This window comes from Tursiops truncatus, chromosome 15 (genome assembly GCF_011762595.2).
Source record: "Tursiops truncatus isolate mTurTru1 chromosome 15, mTurTru1.mat.Y, whole genome shotgun sequence".
NCBI lineage: Eukaryota > Metazoa > Chordata > Mammalia > Artiodactyla > Delphinidae > Tursiops > Tursiops truncatus.
The window spans coordinates 78276355-78300697 of NC_047048.1; the positions used below are offsets into that span (position 1 = coordinate 78276355).

The window sequence follows — 24343 nt, forward strand, 5'->3', positions numbered from 1 at the left end:
AACAGGCTTTGGTCACTGCCAGATCTTGATTCCAGTTCTGCCACTAATTTAGCTGTGTGGCCTTGAGCCAGTAACTTAACTTCTCTGAGCCCTGGCTTCCTCATTTGTTAAATGGCAATAAAAATATGTACCTTGTTGTGTTGTTATAAGAATCAAAGCCATTAAGGTGTGACAAATGCTTACTACACAGCCAAGGAATAACCAATTATTAAAAACTGGGGCAATTGTTATTAGTTGACTCTACCACACAGCTAGTAAGTGGTAAAATCTGAACTCATTCCTGTGTCAATCAGGCTCCTAACACTTGCACCTCTGCTACAGTAAATGTTTCACATCAAATGTTTCTTAGTGCTAATTTATAAAGTTCATAAAAATTATAGCGTTATAGCTGAAAACCTTGCTTACTCCATAACCTGTATAATTTAAGACAGGTTTTCCCTCTTTACTGACAAACACTTTTGGGTGGATAGTTCTCTCTACCTGTTGAAATGTCATGGCCTTCTGGCCAGAGGTAAACAGGATGAAATAAAAAACACACCTTGTAATTCACTTGGCCTTCAAATGCTGGAATGAGGGGATTTTTTTTTCTTTTTGATTTGAGATTAACTTGATATTTCCAATACTGCATGTACTAAAATTTTTAAAAGCACTTCCTCACATCATTATTTAATTTTTCATAGTTGCAACGTTATTGCAGTTTCAAATAATTGGTAAAAACATAATATTGAGCATGAGAAGTATGGGCTTTGGAGACGGACACGTATTCTTTTTTAGCTGTGTAACTTGGAGTGAGTGACTTGATTTCTCTAAAGCTTTGATTTCTTCATCTGTAAAATGGTAAAGATACAAAAATTCCCTTGTAAGTTTTGATGTTTCAGTGAGATGATTCCTTCAAAGTGATTTTATCACAGAATTTCACTTAACATATAGAATACCAAAAAAAAAGAAAAGAAACACTAGAGGGATTCACGTCATCAGAAACCAGCCAGGAGTGGGGCCATCTCGTCAGCTTCGTGGAGAACTTGGCACTTGAAGGTGAAGTAGATTTCTGATAAACAGAGAGAGAAGGAGATACAGGTAGAGAAAATCCTGGGGAGCAGAGGCATCTGCACAGGTCATATGTTGGCCATTTTGACCAGATCAATTTAGGGGAATAGGGGAAAATACAGTTAGACAAACAGACAAAGGAAAGCTTGTAGAGACCCTTGAATGTCAGACAAAGAAAACGGGGCTTGCGGGTATGGGGCTTGCAGGTATGGGTATAGAATAAATTCTGTTATTTCTAAAAATAATTTTACAACTCTGGCATCTTTTTTTTAACCCAAATTAGGACTTATGCCTTTGGTTATGTAGCTTTCAAATTAGATTCAATTGTGCTATCTCTGCAGGTTTTGGTTGAAGACCATGGAGGGGAAGGGTAAAAAGACTAAAATGTGAAGTAAGGGGGAGAAAAACCGTGATACTGATAATATTTCTCAAAATGCAATAGCTCTGTGTTAAGTACTTTACATGACTTATTTAATTTTCAGAAATGTGAATAATGTGAAAATGTGCTTGATATTATTATTATCCCCATTTTACAGATGAAGAAACTGAGGCTCAGAGTGGTTAAGTAACTTGCCCAAGGTCACACAGCCAGTAGGTGACAGACACAGAGTTGAAACCTAGGCTACTTGACTTCAATGCTTATGTTCTAATTCACTACTTTATACCATGTAGAAAAGGACTGTAGAGATCTTGGTTCTTTCATTCCAGTTCTACCACTAAAGAGCAGTGGTAGGATGGAGTTGCCAGTAACTGAGATGAGAAGCCTGTGGATTAAACAAGTGGGTATGTTGTCAGTGGTGGTGGTGTTGAGTGTGAATGAAGAGTTCAGTTTTGGACCTATCGAGGTCCAGATGTCCAGTAGACATTCAAACAGCGGTGTAGAAATCCAAGTAGACAGGCACCAGAGGCAGCTAGATACTCAAGTCTGGACTTCGGGGGTAGATCTAGGCTAGAGACATCAATCTGGCACTTGTCAGCAGATGGCTATATTTAACCCTTGGGACTGGGGGAGATCTCCAAGGAAGGAAGGAAGTGTAGTTAAAGACGAAGACATCCAAGAACTGAATGATGGGGACTCCGATGTTTAGAGGGTAAGACTCAGCACGAGAGATTAAGGAAGAGCAGCCAGGGAGGTGGGGAGCCTGCAAACCAAGTGAGGATGCTGCTTCAAGAAGGAAGGGATGGTGGGCTGTGTCAGGTGTGACCCGCAAGTAGGGTAGGATAAGGATGGAGATGTACTCAGTTTGGCAGCTGAGGTGAGGGGGGAGGTGTGACATCGTGGCAGCTTTGACAAGAGCAGGTTTTATGGAGGACAAAGCCTGAATGGTATGTGTTCAAGAGAGAAAAGAAGAGGAGGAAGCAAAACACTGAGTACTTCTCTAAAAATCCATAGCCTGAATGAATTTCAGGATCAATGCACTTATCACAACCTCCCTTAAAAATGTGTGTCTTGGGACTTCCCTCGTGGCACAGTGGTTAAGAATCCGCTTGCCGATGCAGGGGACAAGGGTTCGAGCCCTGGTCCGGGAAGATCCCACATGCTGCGGAGCAACTAAGCCCGTGCGCCACAACTACTGAGCCTGAGCACTAGAGCCCACGAGCCACAACTACTGAGCCCGAGAGCCACAACTACTGAAGCCCACGCGCCTAGAGCCCGTGCTCCACAACAAGAGAAGCCACCATAATGAGAAGGCCGCGCACTGCAACGAACAGTAGCCCCTGCTCGCTGCAACCAGAGAAAGCCTGCGCGCAGCAACGAAGACCCAACACAGCCCAAAATAAAATAAACAAATTAATTAATTAATTTAAAAAAAGAGTGAATTGAAAACAGACAAATACCATATGATTTTTAAAAAATAGTGTGTCTCTTACTAGATCACATGATCTTTGAAGGTCTAGGACCATAATTTATCTTTTAAGTGCCTTGCACAAGGTTGGTGTTTAAATAACACAGAATTTAATTAAACTTTTAAAAGAAAAGGGATAGTCTTGTTTAAATCTCCTGAATCTGTGCTTGGCAACACTTAAAGCACCCGTACCCCCAACATAAAGACACTTCTGGAATTAACCAGTGACAATAGAAATTTAGTGTTGCTTTTTTTTTTTACCCACTAAAGATCAAGTTTTCATGATGCGATCAATTTTGAGAGGGCTGAATCTGTTAAATGCGTATTTATAATTCTGGTTCAATTGTTGGGGTGAGAGAAAAATTACAAAAAACCCACCTCATCCCTGCCAACACATTGGTTTGTGTGAATCACAGCTCAGTGAAACCTTTCAGGCATATAATTTATCTTTTCTTTGGCCTATGTAGTAAATGCTTCATTTGTTCATGAATTCTGGCCTTGTTTTAATTATGCTATGCTCTGAATGTAGTTTTATAAGGCACAAAAATAAGATTGTCGTTCTGAAAACACAGAAGATTTGTGTGTTTCCCCCAGAATGAAATGGTGGCATCTTTCTCCCAATTCACGGCTCTGTGGGTTTGTGGCTGGAATTCCAATCCAGTAAGAGACACACAGTGAAATCGGGTGGTGGGGGGGAGGACTGAGTGGGTGGGAGAGGAGAGACAGCTGACACCGCTGAGCCGAAGGCATAATTTACCCTAAGAATTCTCAATCGATACATTGACGGCCACTTATGCATAATGTGCTACTCCCACCAAGAAAGCCATTGACTGAGAAGTTTTATTCCTGTTACTTTCTGAGGGCTGGACCCTTTCATTACACTTCCAGGACAATTGATTTTTCCCCAAAATACAGACTGTGCAGCCAGGGACCAGAACAGAAATCTTAACAATCAGAAGGCTGTTGTTGTTAAAAACCTTTACAGATATATGTATTTGAATATCCACAAGTTTACAGACTGGAGGAGAAATGAGTGGCTATTTCATAACTTTTCCATGTTTTATAAGCACGTAGGGCAGAGTGAGCACTCCATATTTCAAATCCCAATGATACAACCAACCAAAAATGGAAATTTGTAGTGGAACAAACACAGATGCAAATTTCATGGGTGAATCTAGGGAAACAAATTCACTTACTCCAAAAGGAAGATAAGTGACAATTTTTAGATTTTCTGAGAGGTTACTAGAACTTCAGGCTTGACTATATTAAATACCTTCCATGTTCCCAACACAGACCCCATCTTCTGAATCTCATCTCATTCTGGAACTCATTCCACTCCAGTTGAGGTGCTGTCCCAGAGCACTCAATTAAAATAAAACTGAGTTGATAAAGCACAATTCTAAACCTTTCTGCGCTCTTCTTAGGATAGGAATGGATGGATCACATTAAGCTTTTAAGGTTAAATACTTTCAAGGGTCAGTTCTCGGAGGCTGAACGGGTTTACTTAATTAGGATGGAGATTTCGGTGCATCACAGACACCTATCCCAAGACGGGGAAAGCTCAGTCCTTCATCCTCTTTCCATAAATAACTCAGCCTTTTCCTAACTCAAGCAATGGGCTGGCTTTGGATGCCCATGAAAATGAAACATGTGACTCTTCAAAAACTCAGAATGGCCTTAGTAGCCCATGACCAATAACAAGAAGGCAACAAGAGTTTCCCCACTCAAAGTAAAGTAGTAAATAGCTTCTCAAATATTCATGAATATTGATGACCAGTTTATAGCCCCAAGACAAGGATCTTTCGGGCTCCAGGTTTATACATTTGATGGAAGGTTCCCTGGGCCAGGTAGGCTAATTCTCCTCATGTCTGGACATCCTCTCCAACACTTGGCCTTCCCCACCAGAGCACTGGGCACCTTGCATTGTCACTGTGAGGTTTTTGTACCTCTTCTCTCTCTAGACCAAAAACTCCCTGAGCACCGGGACCCTGTCCTGTCCACCACTGTGGCCGTGCTTCACCTGCACCTGGCAGCGTCCCCCTCAGTAAAGATGTGATGCCAGCATACATCTGAAGACTCACTTTGAATTAAACAGAAAGCTATTCAATTGGCTCCTGAACTGCTGCATTTGGGGAAGTGGGTGTTTAAAGGGCAATTTTTCTAACTTTTGAAAGAAACTATAATAATCAGTTCTTAGAGTAAAAATTTACAGAAATGACAAGAATGCTGATAGCATGAGCCTAAACATACGAGCCTCATCATCTGTGCCTCAATTCTAACAGTCCAGAATTTTCAGGTGGTGTCTAATATTTACAGTATAATTTTTGACAGCATCCTGGATACATTAAAACCTCAGATTAATGTGATACTCATTTTCCTGAAGGAAAGTAATATCTGGACAGTGCTTAGAACAGAGCCTGGCACATTGTAAAGGCTAAATAAATGACAGCCAGTGTTATCATTAGCAACTTGGCAGGGAAGCTGGTTGTCATGAAGACAAATATATTGACAGCAACGATACACGACCATGTAATAAAAAACAACCCAGTTAATTTTTTCCTGGGTCTAAGCTCAAGTAGGGGCACTTTACTCCCAAATTTTGAAAAATCCTGTTGTTTAAATCCATTAACTAAGGGAATAAGTGCCTTAAGATACAATGTATCTACTTTTATTTCCTTCTTCATTCAAGGAGTTCTTTTCTCGGTCCCCAATACAAACAAACTCTCAAGGTTAAAATCAAACGCTCTTTTTAAGATCAAAAGGACTTGCCTTTCTTTGCGCAGGAAAGAAAGCAACCGGTTCAGATGCCTCCTTAAAAAAAAAAAAAAAAATCTCGTTTTTTACAAAGGTATTACTCCAGCGTGTTGAAAAATAATTTGTACATAAAAGAGTCTGCCCAGAGCTGTAAAAGCTCTTTCTTTAAACGCACACTTTAGTGAAAAAGATAGTTAAAGATCAGTCCAAGCTATTAAACGGAAGAAGTGAACTGCATTCCAACAAAAGCCCATAAACATTCTGTATATGAAACCAGCTACTGAGACGGGCAGGTATTTAAGTCTTTTAGGAACCGTTTTTATTCTGCTAATGCTTTTCCCTCCAGCCTCCATTTGATCATAAATGCAACCTGTCCACCTCTGCCTTTGATAAATGGAAGGACAGATTCATCTGTATGTGACTCACCTCCTCTTTTCTTTTACGTGAAACAGATGCCACAGCTGTTGCTGTTCTTCCAACAGATGTTTCTGCCCCGCAGAAACCCTGGCGAGCACCGCGCTGCAATGTGCTGCTGGTTCTAGAGGGATCCGCGGCTTGAGACCTTGTCAGGACCCCTCCGTGATGGCACAGCAACACACGTGCAATCGTCCTGCCCCACAAGTGCCCCCCGAGCCTGCATTAAGAACAAAACGGATTGTCTTACCCTCTCTGCAGGGACATCGTCCGACTGCGTGGAGATTCCAGGAGTTTCGGCGGTGGGGTGGTGATGCTCTGCACTCTTGGCTTCCTGCTGGCGGTCCACGAGGGCCTTGTCCCGTCCCTTGTCCAGTTTGAAGAGTCTGTCAAAGAAGCTGGAGTCCTTGGGCTTGGAGGGGGCTGCCCCTCCGGACTCAGATAGACGAGACTCTGGTCCCCAAGTGGCAGAGGGCCCCTCGGCTTGGGCCGGGGTCTGCACGGGGGTTTTATCTGGGTCGCAACCCAGTGCAGCTGCCACCGGAAGCGCCATGGGCTCACTCGGGTCTTTGTTCCCTAGAGCTTTATCAGAGCTGACATCAAGCTTCACTGGTCCAGTGGATGAATCCGTGGCTTGGTCTCCGGTACGTCCTGGTACAGGCCGAGAGAGCGTCAAGAAAAAACGAGATTTAGCAGCTGGTGTCTGGGGTTTGGCCTCCTTCCCAAGATTCTTCCCGTTGGCATCCGCAACAGCGCTTATCTCCATTGTCTTGGGGGAAGAAGTGGCCACATTATCCTCCTGGACACTTGTTTCCAAATCAACTGTAAACACAAACATCAACAGCGGTCATTCAGCCCAGTGAGGAAATTCAAGGATTGCTAATGGACTCCCAACGTCTCCTACACAGAGGCTGTGATGCAGTCTGGGACTCTGCTGTGCCTGGGTCCCTCTGCGGAGCAGAAGTCAGCTATCGAGGTGTCTTCTGACCCTGCTTTTCTCTGGAGAGAGGAATGGAAGATTAGGGAAGAGGAAAGCCAAGTTACTGGAAGGCACGCACCAGGTGCTGTGTTAGTGACACATTAATTATCTTCTTTATCTCCATGGGAATACTGTGAGAAGCTAATTATCATGATTTCACCTGCGAGGCAGGACAGCAGTTACGGGGTTAGGAGAACAAGTTTCCCAGCCTCGGGACTTATTGCTGTTTGGGGCCGTATCATTCTTTGTTCCAGGGTCCACCTTGTGCCTTGCAGGGTGTACGGCAGCATCCCTGGCCTCTACCCACCAGATGCCCATAGCATCCCCTAGTGGTGACAACCAGAAATGTCTCCGGAAGTTGCCAAATGTCCCCTGGGGGCAAAACTCACATTCGGGAACCACTGAGCCAGACTGTCAATTTGAATCTGAGTTACTTAACTTTTCTGTGCCTCAATTTTCTGGTAAAATGAGGCAAATAGTAGGACCTACATCCATAATTTTGTCATGAAGATTCCATGAGTTAATATTTTTAAAGCACATCAAACAGTGCCTGGAATATAGTAAATGCTCAATAAATGTTATGAACGTTAGTTATTGTCATTATTCATGAGTGAGAAAATGGACAGCCAGAGAGGTTGATCCACCTTCCCACAGCTGGCCAACAAGCAGAATCTGGTTATGGGCAGAAATCTGACTCCAAAGTTCATGCTCTCTCTATCTTATATTCTAGAAAGTTTCCACTGTGAAGTCTGGAAGTTCAGATGTCTACACAGGAAAGTGGATTAGACCTTGGGCCGCATGGAGGCAGAGTGTAGCGTTACCTGTGCAAGACTGTGGGTGCAGGTTCTGCCCCCTCCAGGGAGGGGTGCTGTTTCCAGAATCCACCTGTTTCTGTTTTGAACTCTGCGTCGACCTAACTGAACTGCATCCTTTTCGAGGGCCCTTTTCTAAAGCAGTGCAATATTAAGGGGAAAAGATACACTACAAAATTGGAAATCACAGCTGAAGATCAAGATTCTCTACCGATAAGCTGTGTGACCTTGGGCAGGTCACTAAAACTCTTTGAATTTTCTCATTTGTAAAATGGGAAAAATAGAAGCTCCCTTGCAGGGTTGTTCTGATGTTTAAAGGAGAAAACTCATGCAAAGGATCAAGAATCCTGCCTTTTCCGTAGTAGCTGCTTAGTAACTGACAGATACTGTGACTGTGTAGTTTGTAGTCAACCACTTCTTAGTATCTGTTTGCAGGATGATAGAAAGAGAAAGAAGAGAACCGAGGTTTATTTAGCTCATCTCATATTGCTCAGAGGTAGTGAGAAATACACACATCCCTTAGCAATTATTTTTGCCAAACTCTAGGATCTCACAGTGTCTAAAGTCAAGAACAAACAGTAAAGGAGAGAGAGAGGGAGGGAGAGATGGAGAGAGGGAGGGAGAGATGGAGAGAGGGCTCTGGATTCCTGTGCAGAGTGGTGGTCTCCTCTTTAAGCTTTGAGGAGCAGAGAAGAAATGGTACTGAAGACCGGTGACAAGCACTAGGGGCTCCTCATAAACTCAGACCCTTTATGAACACTGGATATATCCTTTGGCTCTTCTTAACCATTTTTCTTGTGGTCCTGGAATTCGTAATTGTGGTAACTATTATACTCAGAAGGGAAGAGGGAGGGAGAGAGTGGGAATAAAGAAGTGATGGATGGATGTGTCAAGATGCCAAATAAGCAACTCAGGCAGTTGAACTGTCAGAGTGAATATAAATGAATTGTGGGGATGCTCCATGCCAGGAGAAGGGGAAGCAGTTGACAAAAAAGGAGGAGATGAAGATTCAAAACAAGGAAGGGCTTTTCAAAATGCCAAGAACATCAACTGATCTCCTCTAGTCTTCCCTGCTCTCTGGCGGGAAGACAAGGAGCTAGTGGTAAGTAAGAGTATTACAGTCAGAGAAAAAGTCTTTGAAAAGAATCTTCCCATGGACAGACTTCCAAAAAAGTGCCAATATATTGCTTCAACAAAGGATCCATCCCTTACATCCAGGTATCTAAACTAGACTTCAGTGCATGAAGAGTTACAGCAGATACAAACCATAGCTCTTGATATCAGAGAATGGGTAAAGTATTTTTGATAACTTGTAAGAACTAGGACCTCTTAGATGGGGCAACCCATTTCCATGAAGCTCTGCCCCCCGAACTTGAGTGAGTGTATATCCAAGTCCATCATCTGAAGCTTCTATCTCCCTTGCTAAAATGCTCACCTCCTAGGTGGGCACATGACCTACGCTACACTAACAAAAATCAGTCTTGTGACTTTTGCTGAACCTACTAGAACAGAGTTACAAATCTTTGTGCTTGGGTTGGCAAACCAGTAGGAGGTACAACTGGAGCTGGTGGCCTTGGCTGTCACCTTTCAGAGTGCTTGCCTGAGAACTAACATAGGTGAAAGCAGAGCCAAGAGGTCCATGGGAGCATCTGGACACCTGAATCCAGCTGTCCCTGAAGCTGGTTTACAATTACATAGCCAGAGCCAGCAAGTTTTGTTTTTTTTTTTTTCACTTATGCCAGTTCAAATTAAGTACATACTCAGTGACTTGCAGGGAATTTCAGGGAATTGGTCAGTACCTATTTCACCTGTTAATTAATAGCAATCAATCCTCTCCTTGAGAAGTGGTCTCTGGGCTCTTCAAATATGTCTAGGAGGCATTTAATATGGGATGGAGGAGGGGAAAGAAAATGAAATGGGAGAAAGTGAGCTCTAAGAAGCTGGATAGAAACAAAAAAATACCCGCCAACACTTTGTTTTCTCAGTAAAAGTGAAGGAAAAAAATCCAAGTGGGCAAAGAGATTCCAGTCATTTGAGACCTTAGATAAGCATTAAAAAACAAATACATTATGTTCTGAAGCATTAACACACACACACACACACACACACACACACACACACACACACACACACACCCAATCTGTGTGAATGAGTAGGAAGAAAACCCATTGGAGTTTCAGGTTTTATATTCTTGCAAAGATGGGGATAATTTACAAGCCTTCCTCACATTATTATGGAAAGAATAAAAAGTTCCTTCTAGATGACTGGAACTAAGCTTTCTGTTCCTATGAAAAATCTTGGGAGAAGCCCATCTGGAATCTGGTTTCAATAAAAAGTTTTCTCTTAAAGCAGACAAACAGATGACATACCAAAGAGATTTTACTTTCCATGAAAAAAATGTGTAAGAGTTTAAGGAAGATAAAAAGAAATCAAGTAAGAATGTAAATGGTAGCTCCCAAATATTTAGGAGAGTTGAAAATTTTGATCTCCTTAATGCAGAAAATATATTTTGTTGTGTGTGTGTGTGTGTGTGTGTGTGTGTGTGTTTTAAGAAAGTCTTTTTTTTTTAAATTATTTTTTGGCTGCGTTGGGTCTTCGTTGCTGCGCGCGGGCTTTCTCTAGTTGTGGTGAGCAGGGGCCACTCCTCTCTGCGGTGCACAGGCTTCTCACTGTGGTGGCCTCTCTCATTGCAGAGCACAGGCTCTAGGCGTGTGGGCTTCAGTAGTTGAAGCATGCGGGCTCAGGAGTTGTGGCTCGTGGGCTCTAGAGTGCAGGCTCAGTAGTTGCGGCACACGGGCTTAGTTGCTCCGCGGCATGTGGGATCTTCCCGGACCAGGGCTCAAACCCATGTCCCCTGCATTTGCAGGCGGATTCCTAACCACTGCGCCACCAGGGAAGCCCTAAGAAAGCCATTTTATCTAGACATGTGATGGAGATGAATGGCATCTTAGCGTAATTGTTAAGTACTTAGATTGTGGATCAGAGGGACCTGGGTTTAACCTCTAAAATATTAAATATGTGACCTGGACAAGTTACTTTATATCTCTATGCCTCAATTTTCTTATAAAATGGACAAGAAAATAAGGGTCTTCTTCAAAGAGTGAGGATTAAATGAAATACTTCCTACATGGTGCTTAACATAGGCGGGTACGTGGTGGATAGTTAATAACTATTAGTTGTTTTGTTATATTTATATATTATTACTACAATTACTATTTAATTTTCTAAATAGAAGCATAAGGAAAGGAATTATTCCAATGGTTTAACCTCTAAATTTGGGTGCTCTGGAAAGACTTTTAAAATAGTAATTATATGAATTAATTTATCTTCAGAAATCTAAGAACCTGGGCCAGAGAAGTTTCAAGAATGCTTTTTCCAAGCACCAAGTATTCTTAGTTAAAACAAACTGCTTCATCAGATTTCTATCACATATTTAAGACGCACACATACATACACATACAAGGTTTGTGTTACACTGTTCAGAACTTCTGAGTAAGGGCTATCTTTTGTTTTGTTTTTTTCATGTGCCAAAGCTACAATTTTCACTTGGTACAACTGTAATCACAATAGCTAATATTCATGGAATGTTTCCCAGGTGCCAGGCATTATAGTAAATGCTGTATGTAACAAGATACATTTTATTTATGTATTATAGCAAATCTATGCTAGATACCATCAGCACTCCCATTTTACAGATGTGGAAACTGTGGCTCTGAGAATAAAGTCACTTTTCTAACATTATTCTGCTCACAAGTGGTGGAGTCAGGGTTTAAACACATGTTTGCCTGATTTCAAAGCTCAAATTCCTAACAATGTATTGTAGTAGAAGCAAGAACAGAAGAGCAAAGGAGGAAAGATGAGTGGAACAAAGTCTGGTTAACAGAATTAGTGGATTTTCAAGGAAAAAAAAAAACTCTGCACAAGGCGGAATAAAAGCCTGTGCTTTCTCATATCTGGGCAACACTGGTGTATGATTTTTGTTTATTTGTTTTAAATAAAAATCAGATCATATCATTTATCTGCATAAAACTATCCAAAGAGGGCCTCATCACATTAAAATCAAGTCCAAATACAACAGAGAAGAACAAGCCTGACTCCATACTGGATCTATCGCTTTAGCTCTAACCCTTGCGCTCTGTTGCCTGTGCTTAGTCATGCTGGCTCTGTATCTTTGTATAAAAAAATGCTGCCTAGAAAAAAAAAAAAGTTGCCTAGAGCCTGAAATATACAGGAGAGCCCATCTTCAGATGGGCTCTGACCTTTAAAGGTATAACACTTTTCCATTCATATAGAGATAGAAAGTTGCAGAACAGAAAATAACATTTGTCCTGGTGGAGGCTTATAGGAACATTATAACCAGACCTACATGGACAGCTGCAAGAACAAAGGATTCTGTCACCAAGAAGTTTGCAGCAACCAGCCACACCCCCATTTAGTATAAAAGAAGCCTGAATTCTAACTCGGGGACGATGGTTCTTTGGGACACTAATCCACCATCTTCTTGGTCTACTGGCTTTCCGAATAAAGTCGCTATTCCTTGCCCCAATGCCTCATCTCTCAAATTACTGGTCTGTCGTGCAGCACAAACTTGGACTCAGTAATACAAACTGTACGGTAGACCACACCCACCACAACCTCAGCTCATACTGTGTGCTTCCTCTCACCTCTCAGCTCACCAATTGTAGTCCCACCCGAGGCTCTTCACACTACTTGTCCTTTCCACCTGGGAACGCTTTCCCTAAGATCTTCCATGGCTACCTCGTCATCATTCAGGCCCCAGGTCAGGCCTTCCTAGACCACCCTCTCTAAAGTAACCCCTCCCACTCACCCCATTCACTCCATGGATTTTGCAGAGCATTCATTGGTCTCTGAAACGATCTCATTAATTCATCGTTTACTTGTTTCTTCCCCAGTAGAACGTAAGCCCTGAATGGACAGACTTGGTGTGTTTTGATTACAGCTGCATCCCCAGTGCCCCCAGCAGTGCTTGGCATATAGTAGGATTAACTCAGGGAACACAGTAAGGCAGGGAGAAGAGCCAGGGGCATAGCACATGCTCAGCAGCCATGATTCTAAGAACGGCAAAAATAGCAACCCAAGTAATAATGGCGGTGGCAGAGATGGAGTTGTTGGTTTTTTTTAACTTTTATGTATATTTTTTATTGAAGTATAGTTGATTTACATTATATTGGCTTCAGGTATACGACATAATGCTTCAATTTTTTTTTTTTTTTTTGCGGTACGCGGGCCTCTCACTGTTGTGGCCTCTCCCGTTGCGGAGCACAGGCTCTGGACGCGCAGGCTCAGCAGCCGTGGCTCACGGGCCCAGCCGCTCCGCGGCATGTGGGATCTTCCCGGACCGGGGCACGAACCCGTGTCCCCTGCATCGGCAGGCGGACTCTCAACCACTGCGCCACCAGGGAAGCCCAATGCTTCAATATTTTTATAGCTTATACTCCATTTAAAGTTATTACAAAACAATGGCTATATTTCCTTGTGCTGTACAATACATGCTTTTGTTTATATATTTTATACAAAGTAGTTTGTATCTCTTAATTCCTTACCCCTATGTTTCCCCTCCCTGCCACTTTCATTTTAAAATGGCTAAACTTATTTTGGACTTCTTTTAAGAATTCATTATCTAAACATTCCTAGTTCTTAAGGTTAAAGAGGAAAACAAACTGTCATCATAATTTTATCCACAAATGAAGTGTCCACTTACGATTCCCCACTCAGACATCCCTTCCTACGCGACGCTGTCCCTTCCTATGCGACACTGTCAATATGGTGGTCAGTCAGCATAAAAGCTAAATAAAGAGGAAATACAATGCACACTAATTGTAAAGGGAAATTGCAAATCTTGCAAATGATGGAAGAGTTCATAGTCATATAAAGATCACACACATGGTTATTGTTGGATGGGGATCCGGCAGAGTTAAAGTAGTTCGCCAAAGAAGAAGGAAAAATAGAAGGGAAAGTAGATGATGACACACTAAATTCTTCAAAAGGGGACTGTAGTTGAATATCAAAGGATTACAGTAGGCCCTAGGGAAGACCGATGAAGACCTCAAAAAGTTTTGCAAAAATGACCCTTTTGCGGTCAGCCTGCAGGAGTCAAATGACACTTCAAACAACTGTGGCTTTCTGTGTTGTGTAAATGCATTTGTTGTTTTAAAGGTCTTGAAATAAGGATTCACGTGGCAGCTGCTTATGGCTTGGAGGGAGATGTTAGATTTCAAAACTTCACTGAATGATCAGATTTCATGCTCTCCATCTCAATATTAAAAAGCCAGGTTATCTTCTCCAAGAGATTCTAGCATAAATAAAAGAAAGGAACGGGTTTGGGGGGCAGGAGGGAAGAATTCTCAACTGTCAGCTGGATACAATGTGTCTAAACATTTGGTGATGAAAATGCTGGGTTCAAACATTATGTGGGCAGAAGGTAACTCACCCCACGCTCTCCCGGAAGCATCCTCTGAAGTCAGCAGTGACTGTTAGTCACTGTGGGGCAAGACTACACCAGTGACTTAAGGATTTTTCCTCTCCTCTTTACTCACACATTTCCTATCATTCATATGCCTATAAAAGTCTGGAACATACAAAGATAATTTACCTGTAGAACCAGGCTTTGCTCCAACATGAGCAAATATTTCACTCAAAGACACATCAGATGTTTGATTTTTTTCTCAGTTCGATAATAATACACATTTAACATGTGTTTACCTCCCATATGATTAATCTTTCAACCCTTTCCTTTCCCTATCTCTACCTTCTACCCTCACTGCAGTATAATGAACATCTGCAAGCCGGGTGGCTTATCAAACTTTGTTCATGCTCAGACAAATACATACAAGCCTCCCAGACACATGTACATATATCCTGGTTGGTTTTTATAAAAATACGATTATGTTAGATTTTTTTGGTTTGTTTGTTTGTTTGTTTTGTTTTTAACATCTTTACTGGAGGATAATTGCTTTATAATGGTGTGTTAGTTTCTGCGGTATCACAAAGTGAATCAGCTATACGTATACATATATCCCCATATCCCCTCCCTCTTGCATTTCCCTCCCACCCTCCTTATCCCACCGCTCTAGGTGGACACAAAGCACCGAGCTGATCTCCCTGTGCTATGCGGCTGCTTCCCCCTAGCTATCTATTTTACATTTGGTGGTGTATATATGTCCATGCCACCCTCTCACTTCGTCCCAGCTTACCCTTTCCCCTCCCTGTGTCCTCAAGTCCATTCTCTATGTCTGCATCTTTATTCCTGTCGTGCCCCTAGGTTCATCAGAACCTTTTTTTTAAGATTCCATATATATGTGTTAGCATATGGTATTTGGATATTGTTTTTGATTGCTTTTATATATCACTGTTATGGATTGAATGTTTGTGTCTGCCCCCCACCCCCCACCCCAAAGTTCATAAGCTGAATCTTAACCTCCACTGTGATGGTATTAGGAGGTGGGGGCTTTGGGAGGTAATTAGGTCATGAGGGTGGAGCCTTTATGAATGGGATTAGTGCCTTTAGAACGGAGGCACTAAAGAGCTCTTTTGCTTCCTCCACTGTGTGAGGAGACAGTGAAAAGATGGCTGACTGTGAACCAGGAACCTGTCCCTCACCAGACAAAGAATCTGCTGGCACCCTGATTTTGGACTTCTCAGCCTCTAGCATGGTGAAAAATAAATGGTTATTGTTTAAGCCACCCAGTCTATGGTATTTTTGTTAGAGCATTCCAAATGGACTAAGACATCAATAGTTCTCCCTCCCAATCAATATATCCAAATCTATCTTATCTTCTTTTCAATAGCTGCAAAATATTCCTTAATATGGATATACCAAAAGACATGTATGCCATTGCCTAATTAATGAACATTCTGATAGTTTCCAAACCTTTATTTTTCCATTTCCATTATAAACAACATTGGGGAAAACTTCCATATTCAAAAATCCTAAAATAGTACTTTATTTCTATGGAATAGAGGTACAGATGTAGAACTGCTGCACCCAAATTAATGTGCATTTAACTTCTAAAAGAGACACCGCCAGATTACTTCCCCAAAAGAGGCTCTAGAGATTCACATTTCCAGCAGCAACGTGATGAGTGGCTCCCACCCCCAAGGGTAGCAGTGATGCAAAGCAGCAGGAACACTCATCACATATATTTACAATATTAAACAGCTTTTAAATGGAAAAAAAAAATCAACAGGAAAATCATATAACATTCTATTAGTGCCCTCAGCTCTTAGGATACAAAGGGTAAGCTTTGGAGATGCTAGGTGGGGGTAGGTTGAATTCAGGCCACAAAGAACACGGCTAAAAAGTGACAGTTATTAGCTTGGGGCCCCAGGGCACTAAGAGTATCTAGCCAGAAAGTCATATGAAACAAGGGGCTAGAGAAGAAGGATGCGGAAAAGAGCCAAATCAAGAAGACATTATAGGGCTTCCCTGGTGGCGCAGTGGTTAAGAACCCGCCTGCCAATGCAGGAGACATGGGTTCAAGCCCTGATCCTGGAAGATCCCACATGCTGCAGAGCAACTAAGCCTGTGCACCACAACTACCGAGCCTGCGCTCTAGAGCCCGTGAGCCACAACTACTGAGCCTGCGTGCTGCAACTACTGAAGCCCACATGCCTAGAGCCCGTGCTCCCAACAAGAGAAGCCACCACAATGAGAAGCCCACGCACTGCAACAAAGAGTAGCCCCCGCTCGCCGAACCAGAGAAAAACCCGCGTGCAGCAACAAAGACCCAACGCGGCCAAATATAAAATAAAATAAAATAAATTTATTAAAAAACAGAAGACATTATATTCTGCAGAGTAGAGATACAAATGATCAATGAGCGCATAAAAAGATGCTCAACATCATCAGTCATTAGGGAAAGGCAATCGAAACCACAATATGTTACCACTTCACACCCACTAGGATGGCCATAATCAAAAAGACAGGCAATGACCAGTGTTGAGGAGAATGTGGAGAAATCGGAACCCCCATACATTCCTGCTGGGATGTAAAATGGTGCGACTGCTTTGCAGTTCCTTAAAAAGTTAGACATCAAGTTGCTACATGACCCAGTAATTCCCTTCCTAGGTACATAACCAAGAGAATGAAAACATATGTTCACGCAAAAACTGGCATACAACTCAAATGTCCATCAGCTGATGCCTGGATAAACAAAATGCGGCATATCCATACAGTGGAGTATTACTTAGCCATACAGAACAATGACGTGCTGCTCCCTGCTACAACATGCGGGAACACTGAAAACATCATGCTAAGTGAAAGAATCCAAACACAAAAAGCCACATATTGTATGATTCTCTTTACATAAAATGTCCGGAATAGGCAAATCCACAGAGACAGAAAGCAGATTAGTGGTTGCCAGGGGCTTGGGGAGGAGAACGAGAGATGAACTGCTCAAGGAACTTCTTTGTGAGGTGATGAAAATGTTCTGGAATCAGGTCGTGGCGATGGTCGCACTACCTCGTGAATACACTAGAAAGCACTACGCTGTACGCTCGAAAAGCGTGAATTTTATGGTGTATGAATTATATCTCAATTTTGAAAATGAAGACATTATATAAACACCAGCACAGCAGGGGATGGCTCAACACGAAACGTGAGCAGGGAGTCCACAGAAAAGACAGAGGGTTGGCTTTTAAGCCAATGAAAAGATGTGCAACCTGATGAGTAGTAAAATGTAAGCAAAATAAAATTGTGAGACTTAGCTCTCCTCCTATCAACTTGGTAAAACGGGAAACATGCAGTAACCGGCAGCGGAGAAAGGATGAGGAAGAATGCCCGCATCTCTTGTGGGAGGAGGCGTAATCTGGCTGTCTCTCTGGAGGATAATTCAGGAATATATATCAATATTTAAAAATTCACAAACTCTGGGAGCTCTGATTTCTACTTCTGGAATGTTACCCTATAAATACAATCGCACAGAGCCACAGAGATACATGTTAACAGATACACATCATCTGCTGGACTATTGCTGTGGTGGCAAAATAGTAAAACACCCTAATGGCTTAGCAATAGGGACCTGGTTAAATAAATGATCATTTGTCCACACAGTGAACTGCTCCACAGGCATTAACATTCTCCAAGACATACGGTAAGTGAAAAACAGCCATGTTCGACGGTCTGTATAGTATGTTCCCGTTCGTTTTTTTAATGGTGTCAAGAGGTAGAGGGGAGGATTTAAAAATATACACACGTGGAATACCTCGGGCCACAAGAAACTGTAAAGAGTTCCGGCCTCTAAGAAAGGAAATTTGGGGATGGAGGTTGGGGAGTGATCAGAATTGGGGATGGGAAGGTGTTCCCTGTCCTATCTTATTATGTAAACTGTTGAGAATGTTTGCTAGGTATACCCCCCAGGTCACTTAAAAATGTAAAGTAATGAAAAGAAAAAATAAAGGGAAAGGTGAGGTCTAGCAAAGAGAGGTGGGATTTAAAGCCAACTGGAGGAATGTGTGACCTGCTTCCGGTTTGCCTGGGGCTGCCCAGCGGTGATGGCAGGCTCTGCAAGCGACAAGGTGCAGCTCTGACTGGAGGAGTTGCCAGGCCAAGTGGGTCCTGCATCCTGGAGTGAGGGGCATGACCTCTGGGGCACCTCCATATTCCAGAGTCTGACCCTTTGCTCAGCAAACTCAGAAACTCAAACTTTTTAAGTCACCTGGAATCCCTGTACCTCCCAAGGTCATTCTAAAAAGGACTTGTGAATTAACCACAGGCAGCTTCTTGGTTTAAGACAGGACAGCTGCAAAGGGGACGGGTCACAGGCGACCTCCCGCCCACTTGGTCCCTCCCTGTGGGAAACTCACATGGGTTCCCATCATCATGGGCAGGATGCCCAGTGAGCCGAGAGGTCAAGCCAGCACGCTGGGAGTTGGCTGTAGGATTTAAATGTTTAATTGTTTCAGGCTGGGATAACCTGATGACAATGATGATGATTTAAAAAGGCTTTGCTGAGAGATGCGCTTTAGGGAGAAAAACTTTACAGAATCAGAGGTTGGCAAATATGAGATCCACTGACAGCTTGGCGCTGGGCCAGCAGAATGTTTAGATGTTTCTGAATTGGGGAATTTCATTTGCAAATCCTAAAATGGGGCTTTCACTGAAATATCCTCTTGTCTGCTGAGGGATTCTCACAGGGCAGCCGGGCCGAGGGCTGACACAGGGAGAGTTTCCAGTTTCCTGCAGCCTCCACATCTCGTGCCAGTTCTCAGCTGCAGTGGTCCTTGCTTCTGGGGGAGTGTCAGAATCTCCAGGAAGGCTTGTGAGAACAGAGGGCCAGCCCCACCCACAGCATTGGATTCTGGAGGTCTGAACTGGGCTGCAGGTCTAACTAGTTTGAGGTGACGGGATGATGCTGGTCCAGGGACCACTCTGAGAATCACTGATACACATCCCAGCTTCTGTACTGACAAATGGAGCCAGACTCCGCTTATGTCTTCCTGCTCTCATTCCCAGAAGTATTTGGTCTTTGAGGTATGTTTGCATATATCAGATCTCACCCACTAATGTGCTGTTTCAATTGTTAAACTTCTAGCAATCTGGAGGGCACCTTACCTTTTATTTGGTATAAGTGATTTATTATTTTTATTTTTGTTAACTGAAAAGTTGTTGGCAAGCGGGTGTGTTTATTCCATTTCCAGATCTGATGAAAACGCGCCCCGGAGAAATGAGATGATGTGCAGTTGTCACAGGACGATACTGTTTCTCTTCTTGCCGTTTTTTTATGTTTTCCCTTGGTCTCTCCCTGGCTCTCTTGGTCTTCCCTTTAAGAGAGGGACAGGTTCATATCGCTCAAGCTGCAGGAACCGTGTGCATGCTTCTATCTTTAGAGAGGAGTGTGCTGGTTGTCTTCTTGGTCCAGAGAGGCAAAGAGCAGGCTGTGTGTTACTTGACAGCTGCGTGGAAGTTAATGCACCCAGACGGTCTGCGCCCTGGAACGGAAAGCTGTGCCCCCGGCGTCAGCCATGGCAGGGACAAAAATGTTCCCAAACAAATTAAAACAGAGATGCCAATGTTTCACTTTTGAAAAATGTGAATAAGGAATTTTCTATTGGAGTGTGTTTCAAAGGGTTTTCAACGCTGGCAGAACACGAGGAACTTTAAAAATACTTAGCCCAGGGAAACTTGAAAAAAGACATGCCCGGGCCCTACACTCCAGGGCTTCTGATTGTATTATTCCAGGTGAGGCCTGGGTATGAGGATTTAAAAATTCCCCAGCAGATTCTAATGTGCATTCAAGTTTGGGAACCACTATTTTCAGGAGTCTATATAAGTATAATGGCCATCATTTATTGTTCCAGGCACCAAGTAAAGGGGTTTGCAAGCACTATCTCATTTTCTCTACCGTCAGGTCACAAAGTCTCTTGTTTATCCTCACACAGCTGCTGAGAGGTGGGGTGAGGCCTCAGACACAAGTGGTTTGTCCAAAAGCACCTGTCTAACCATTGTACAGGCAGACCCTGGAGATTTGGTTTGGCACCAGATCACAGCAATAAAATAAATATTGCAATAAAGTGAGTCACACAAAGTTTCTGGTTTCTCAGTGCATATCAAAGTTATGTTTACACTATACTGTAGTCTATTAAGTGTGCAGTAGCACTAGGTCTAAAAAAAGTGCATACCTTAATTTAAAAATACTCGATTGCTAAAAATGCTAAGCATCATCTGAGCCTTCCGAGAGTCGTACGCTTTTTGCTGGTGGAGGGTCTTTCCTCGAAGTGGATACTGCTGACTGATCAGGGTGATGGTTGCTGAAGGTTGGGAGGCCGTGGCAATGTCTTAAAATAAGACAGCCATGAAGTTTGCCCCTTTCACGAATGATTTCTCTGCAGCATGTGATGCTGTCTGACAGCATTTTACCCACAGTAGACCTTCTTTCAAAATTGGAGCCAATCCTCTCACACCCTGCCGCTGTTTTATCAACTAAGTTCATGTAATATTCTAAATTCTTTGTTGTCATTTCAACAATCTTCAGAGGTTCATCGCCAGGAGTAGATTCCATCTCAAGAAACCATTTTTGGGGCTTCCCTGGTGGCGCAGTGGTTGAGGGTCCGCCTGCCGATGCAGGGGACGCAGTTTCGTGCCCCGGTCCGGGAGGATCCCACATGCCACGGAGCGGCTGGGCCCGTGAGCCATGGCCGCCGAGCCTGCGCGTCTGGAGCCTGTGCTCCCCGGCAGGAGAGGCCACAACAGTGAGAGGCCCGTGTACCACAAAAAAAAAAAAAAAAAAAAAAAAAAAATTCAGTAAATCATGTTGTAAATAGACGTGCTGTCATCCAGGCTTTGCTCTTCCACGTATGGAGCACGGGCAGAGCAGAGTTAGCCCTTAAGGGCCCTAGGATTTTCAGAACTGTAACTGAACACTGGCATCGACTTAACGTCACCAGCTGCATTAATCCCTAACAAGAGTCAGCCTGCCCTTTGAAACTTTGAAGCCGGGCATTGACTTCTCCTCTCTAGCTATGCACGTCCTAAATGGCATCTTCTTCCAATAGAAAGCTGTTTCCTCTACACTGAAAATCTGTTGTTTAGTGTCACCTTCACTAATTATCTTAGCTAGATCTTCTGGATAACTTGCTGCAGCTTCTATATCAGCACTTGCTGCTTCACCCTGTACTTTTCTGTTATGGAGACGGCTTCTTTCCCTAAACCTCATGAACCAACCTCTGCTGGCTTCAAACTTTTCTTCTGCAGTTTCCTCACTTCTTTCAGGCTTCATAGAACTGAAGAGAGTGAAGGCTTTCTCTGGATTAGGGTGTTTTTTTTTTTTGCTCAAGCTAACGTTGTGACTGATTTGACCTTCTATCCAGACCACTAAAACTTTCTCCATGTCAGCAATAAGGCTGTTTTACTTTCTTACCATTCATGTGCTCACTGCAATAGCACTTTTCATTTCCTTCAAGAACTTCTCCTTTGCGTTCACAACTTGGCTAACAATTTGGCACAAGCTTTCGGTTTGTCTTGTCTTTCAACACGCCTTCCTCACTATGCTTATTCATTTCTAGCGTTTGATTTAAAGTGAGAGATGTGTGACTCTTCCTTTCACTTGAACACTTAGAGGCCACCATAGTGTTATTAATTGTCCTAATTTCAACAGTTGGTGTGTCTCAGGGAAAAGGGAGGCCTGAGGACAGGGAGAGAGATGGGGAAACAGCTGGTCGGTGGAGCAGACAGAACACACGACACTTATTGATTAAGCTCACTGTCTTACATGGGCGAGGTTTGCAGCACCCCAAAACAATTACAATAGTAACACCAAAGATCACAGATCACCATAAAGAGTTTGCAGTACTGTGAGAATTACCAAAATGTGATACAGAGACATGCAGTGAGCAAATGCTGTTGGAAAAATGGCCTCCATAGACTGGCTCAACACGGAGTTGCCACAAACCTTCAATTTGCAAAAAATGCAGTATCTGCAAAGCACAATCAAGTGAAGCTCAATAAAACAACACGTGCCTGCATTACACGGCTTCCCTCCTGAAGAAGTTATCTAAAATACAAAGAATAAAAAACATGTACAAGAATGTTTATTGCAACATTGCTCAGAGTAGAGAAAAATAGAAAAAAAAAAAGCCCAACACCAGGGTAATGGCTGAATGAATTACAGTACATCCACACCTTAAAATACCTTGTAGCTGTTACAAAACAATGAATTAAAGATGTACCAGTTGAATGGAAGGGATTTGCACACGTCTGTGGAGCTCAAGGATCTGTCCCGGCCTGGGATGGCCGGAACATCTGGGGACTAGCTGAGCATTTCTTTCTTGTCACATGGCTTCTTCATGTGACTAGCTTGGGCTCCCTTCCACCATGGCAGTCTGAGTCGCTCTGACATGGTGGTTAGCTTTCCCCAGAGCTAGTGCTTTGAAAGACAAAGGCAGAGGCTGGAAGGCTTCTTAAGACTTAGGCTTGGAAGTCATGCATCATCCCTTCCACTACATATTATTGGTTCTACAGGGTCATCTCAGATATCAAGGGAGAAGACTACAGGGGTGTGAATACTGGGAAGTCTTGATTATTGGAGAGAGGGGAGGGATGTGCAATTTTGGAGACTGTCTATCACAACAGAGTAACAGGGAGGCTACATGTACCAGACAGAAATTCTCCACTAGAATTTTTTTTTTTTTCGGTACGCGGGTCTCTCACTGCTGTGGCCTCTCCCGTTGCGGAGCACAGGCTCCGGATGCGCAGGCTCAGTGGCCACGGCTCACGGGCCCAGCCGCTCCGCAGCATGTGGGATCTTCCTGGACCGGGGCACGAACCCACGTCCCCTTCATCGGCAGGCGGACTCTCAACCACTGCGCCACCAGGGAAGCCCTCCACTAGAATTTTTGATGAGAAGAAGCACTAAGAGGTTGAGAAGTATTAGATTTCACAGGGACTTCTGCATACTTCCGAGGACAGAGGAGCCAGGAGCTGTCAGGCCACCTGGCAGAGCGCTTTCAGGATTCTCTGTAACCACTTTAAGTAGAGAGCTGTCGCAGTGCAACCCAGAGGAAGTGCCTGTGTGGGTGGCATGTCTATCAGGGTTGCAGGGTGGAGGACTGAAGATAAGGAGCTTATTTATTGAGTGAGATATATACAGCAAGATGGTGGAAGGAGAGAGAAAACGGGCGTTCAGGAAATGAGCTAGATCCCTTTAATGACTTTTGAAAGGCCTGAGTAAACATATGTGGCTACTTTCGGTTGCTCAATTGTAATTCTTTGAAATCAAAACACTGGCAGACACTGGGGACTGCCTGTCCAGTGGCCAATCCACTCCAACCCGTTTTCTTTGCTTGCTGCCCAGAGAAGTACCTGACTTCCCAGCATCTCCTGCAGCTAGTGGTGGTCATGTGACCTCACTCTGGCCAATGAGATATAAGTGGATGCCTACTTGAGGCAGGGGCTTCTAGGAAGGACCTTCCTTTCTTTTCTAATAAAAGGAGAAAAAAGAGCAGCAAATCGTGGCTTTTCCCTTCTGGCTTTTGGGTCCCGTCATGTAAGGATGTGATGTGTGGGTCTGTGGCATCTTGTGAGCCGCAGTACGTAACTGGCACACTTATCTGGTGTCTTGATAATGCCGTCAAGATGCTGCACCGAGCTTGGAACTGCCGACCCCCAGGCTTCTCGTTATAATTAAAAGTGCTATTTACTTAGGGCTGTATTATTGCAGCAGATACATCAGGATCTACAACTCTCTCTTCAGCCGCATTTTCTTGCTCTGTGCCACCGTTCGTTTGTTCATCAGTCATTTCCAAGCCCTTTGTGTATCTCAGAGCCTGTGTTAACTTTGGGATTATTGCAACAACAAAGGAAATACTCTGTTCTCAGGAATTTTTACTCAAGTGGGCGAAACATTAAAAAAGCTGGCCAATTGTGGGGAGATAGAGGATGCTAAGAGGGCACGTGTGTTTGCTCCCTTCCCAACCAGTGAGGCTGGTCCCACGTCTTTCTCTCTATCAGGTAGCTATGAGTTTTGGCACCGGGT

At 43.3% G+C, this 24343-nt stretch overlaps 1 protein-coding gene across 1 annotated transcript in view; it reads right to left on the bottom strand.

The window, feature by feature from the left end:
• Positions 1-24343, bottom strand: part of BCAS1 (brain enriched myelin associated protein 1) — a 105650-nt gene that overhangs the window by 60190 nt on the left and 21117 nt on the right. The window contains exon 4 of the mRNA XM_073793112.1: positions 6313-6884. Coding sequence (XP_073649213.1) covers positions 6313-6884 — 572 coding nt within the window. The remainder of the gene's footprint in view (positions 1-6312; positions 6885-24343) is intronic.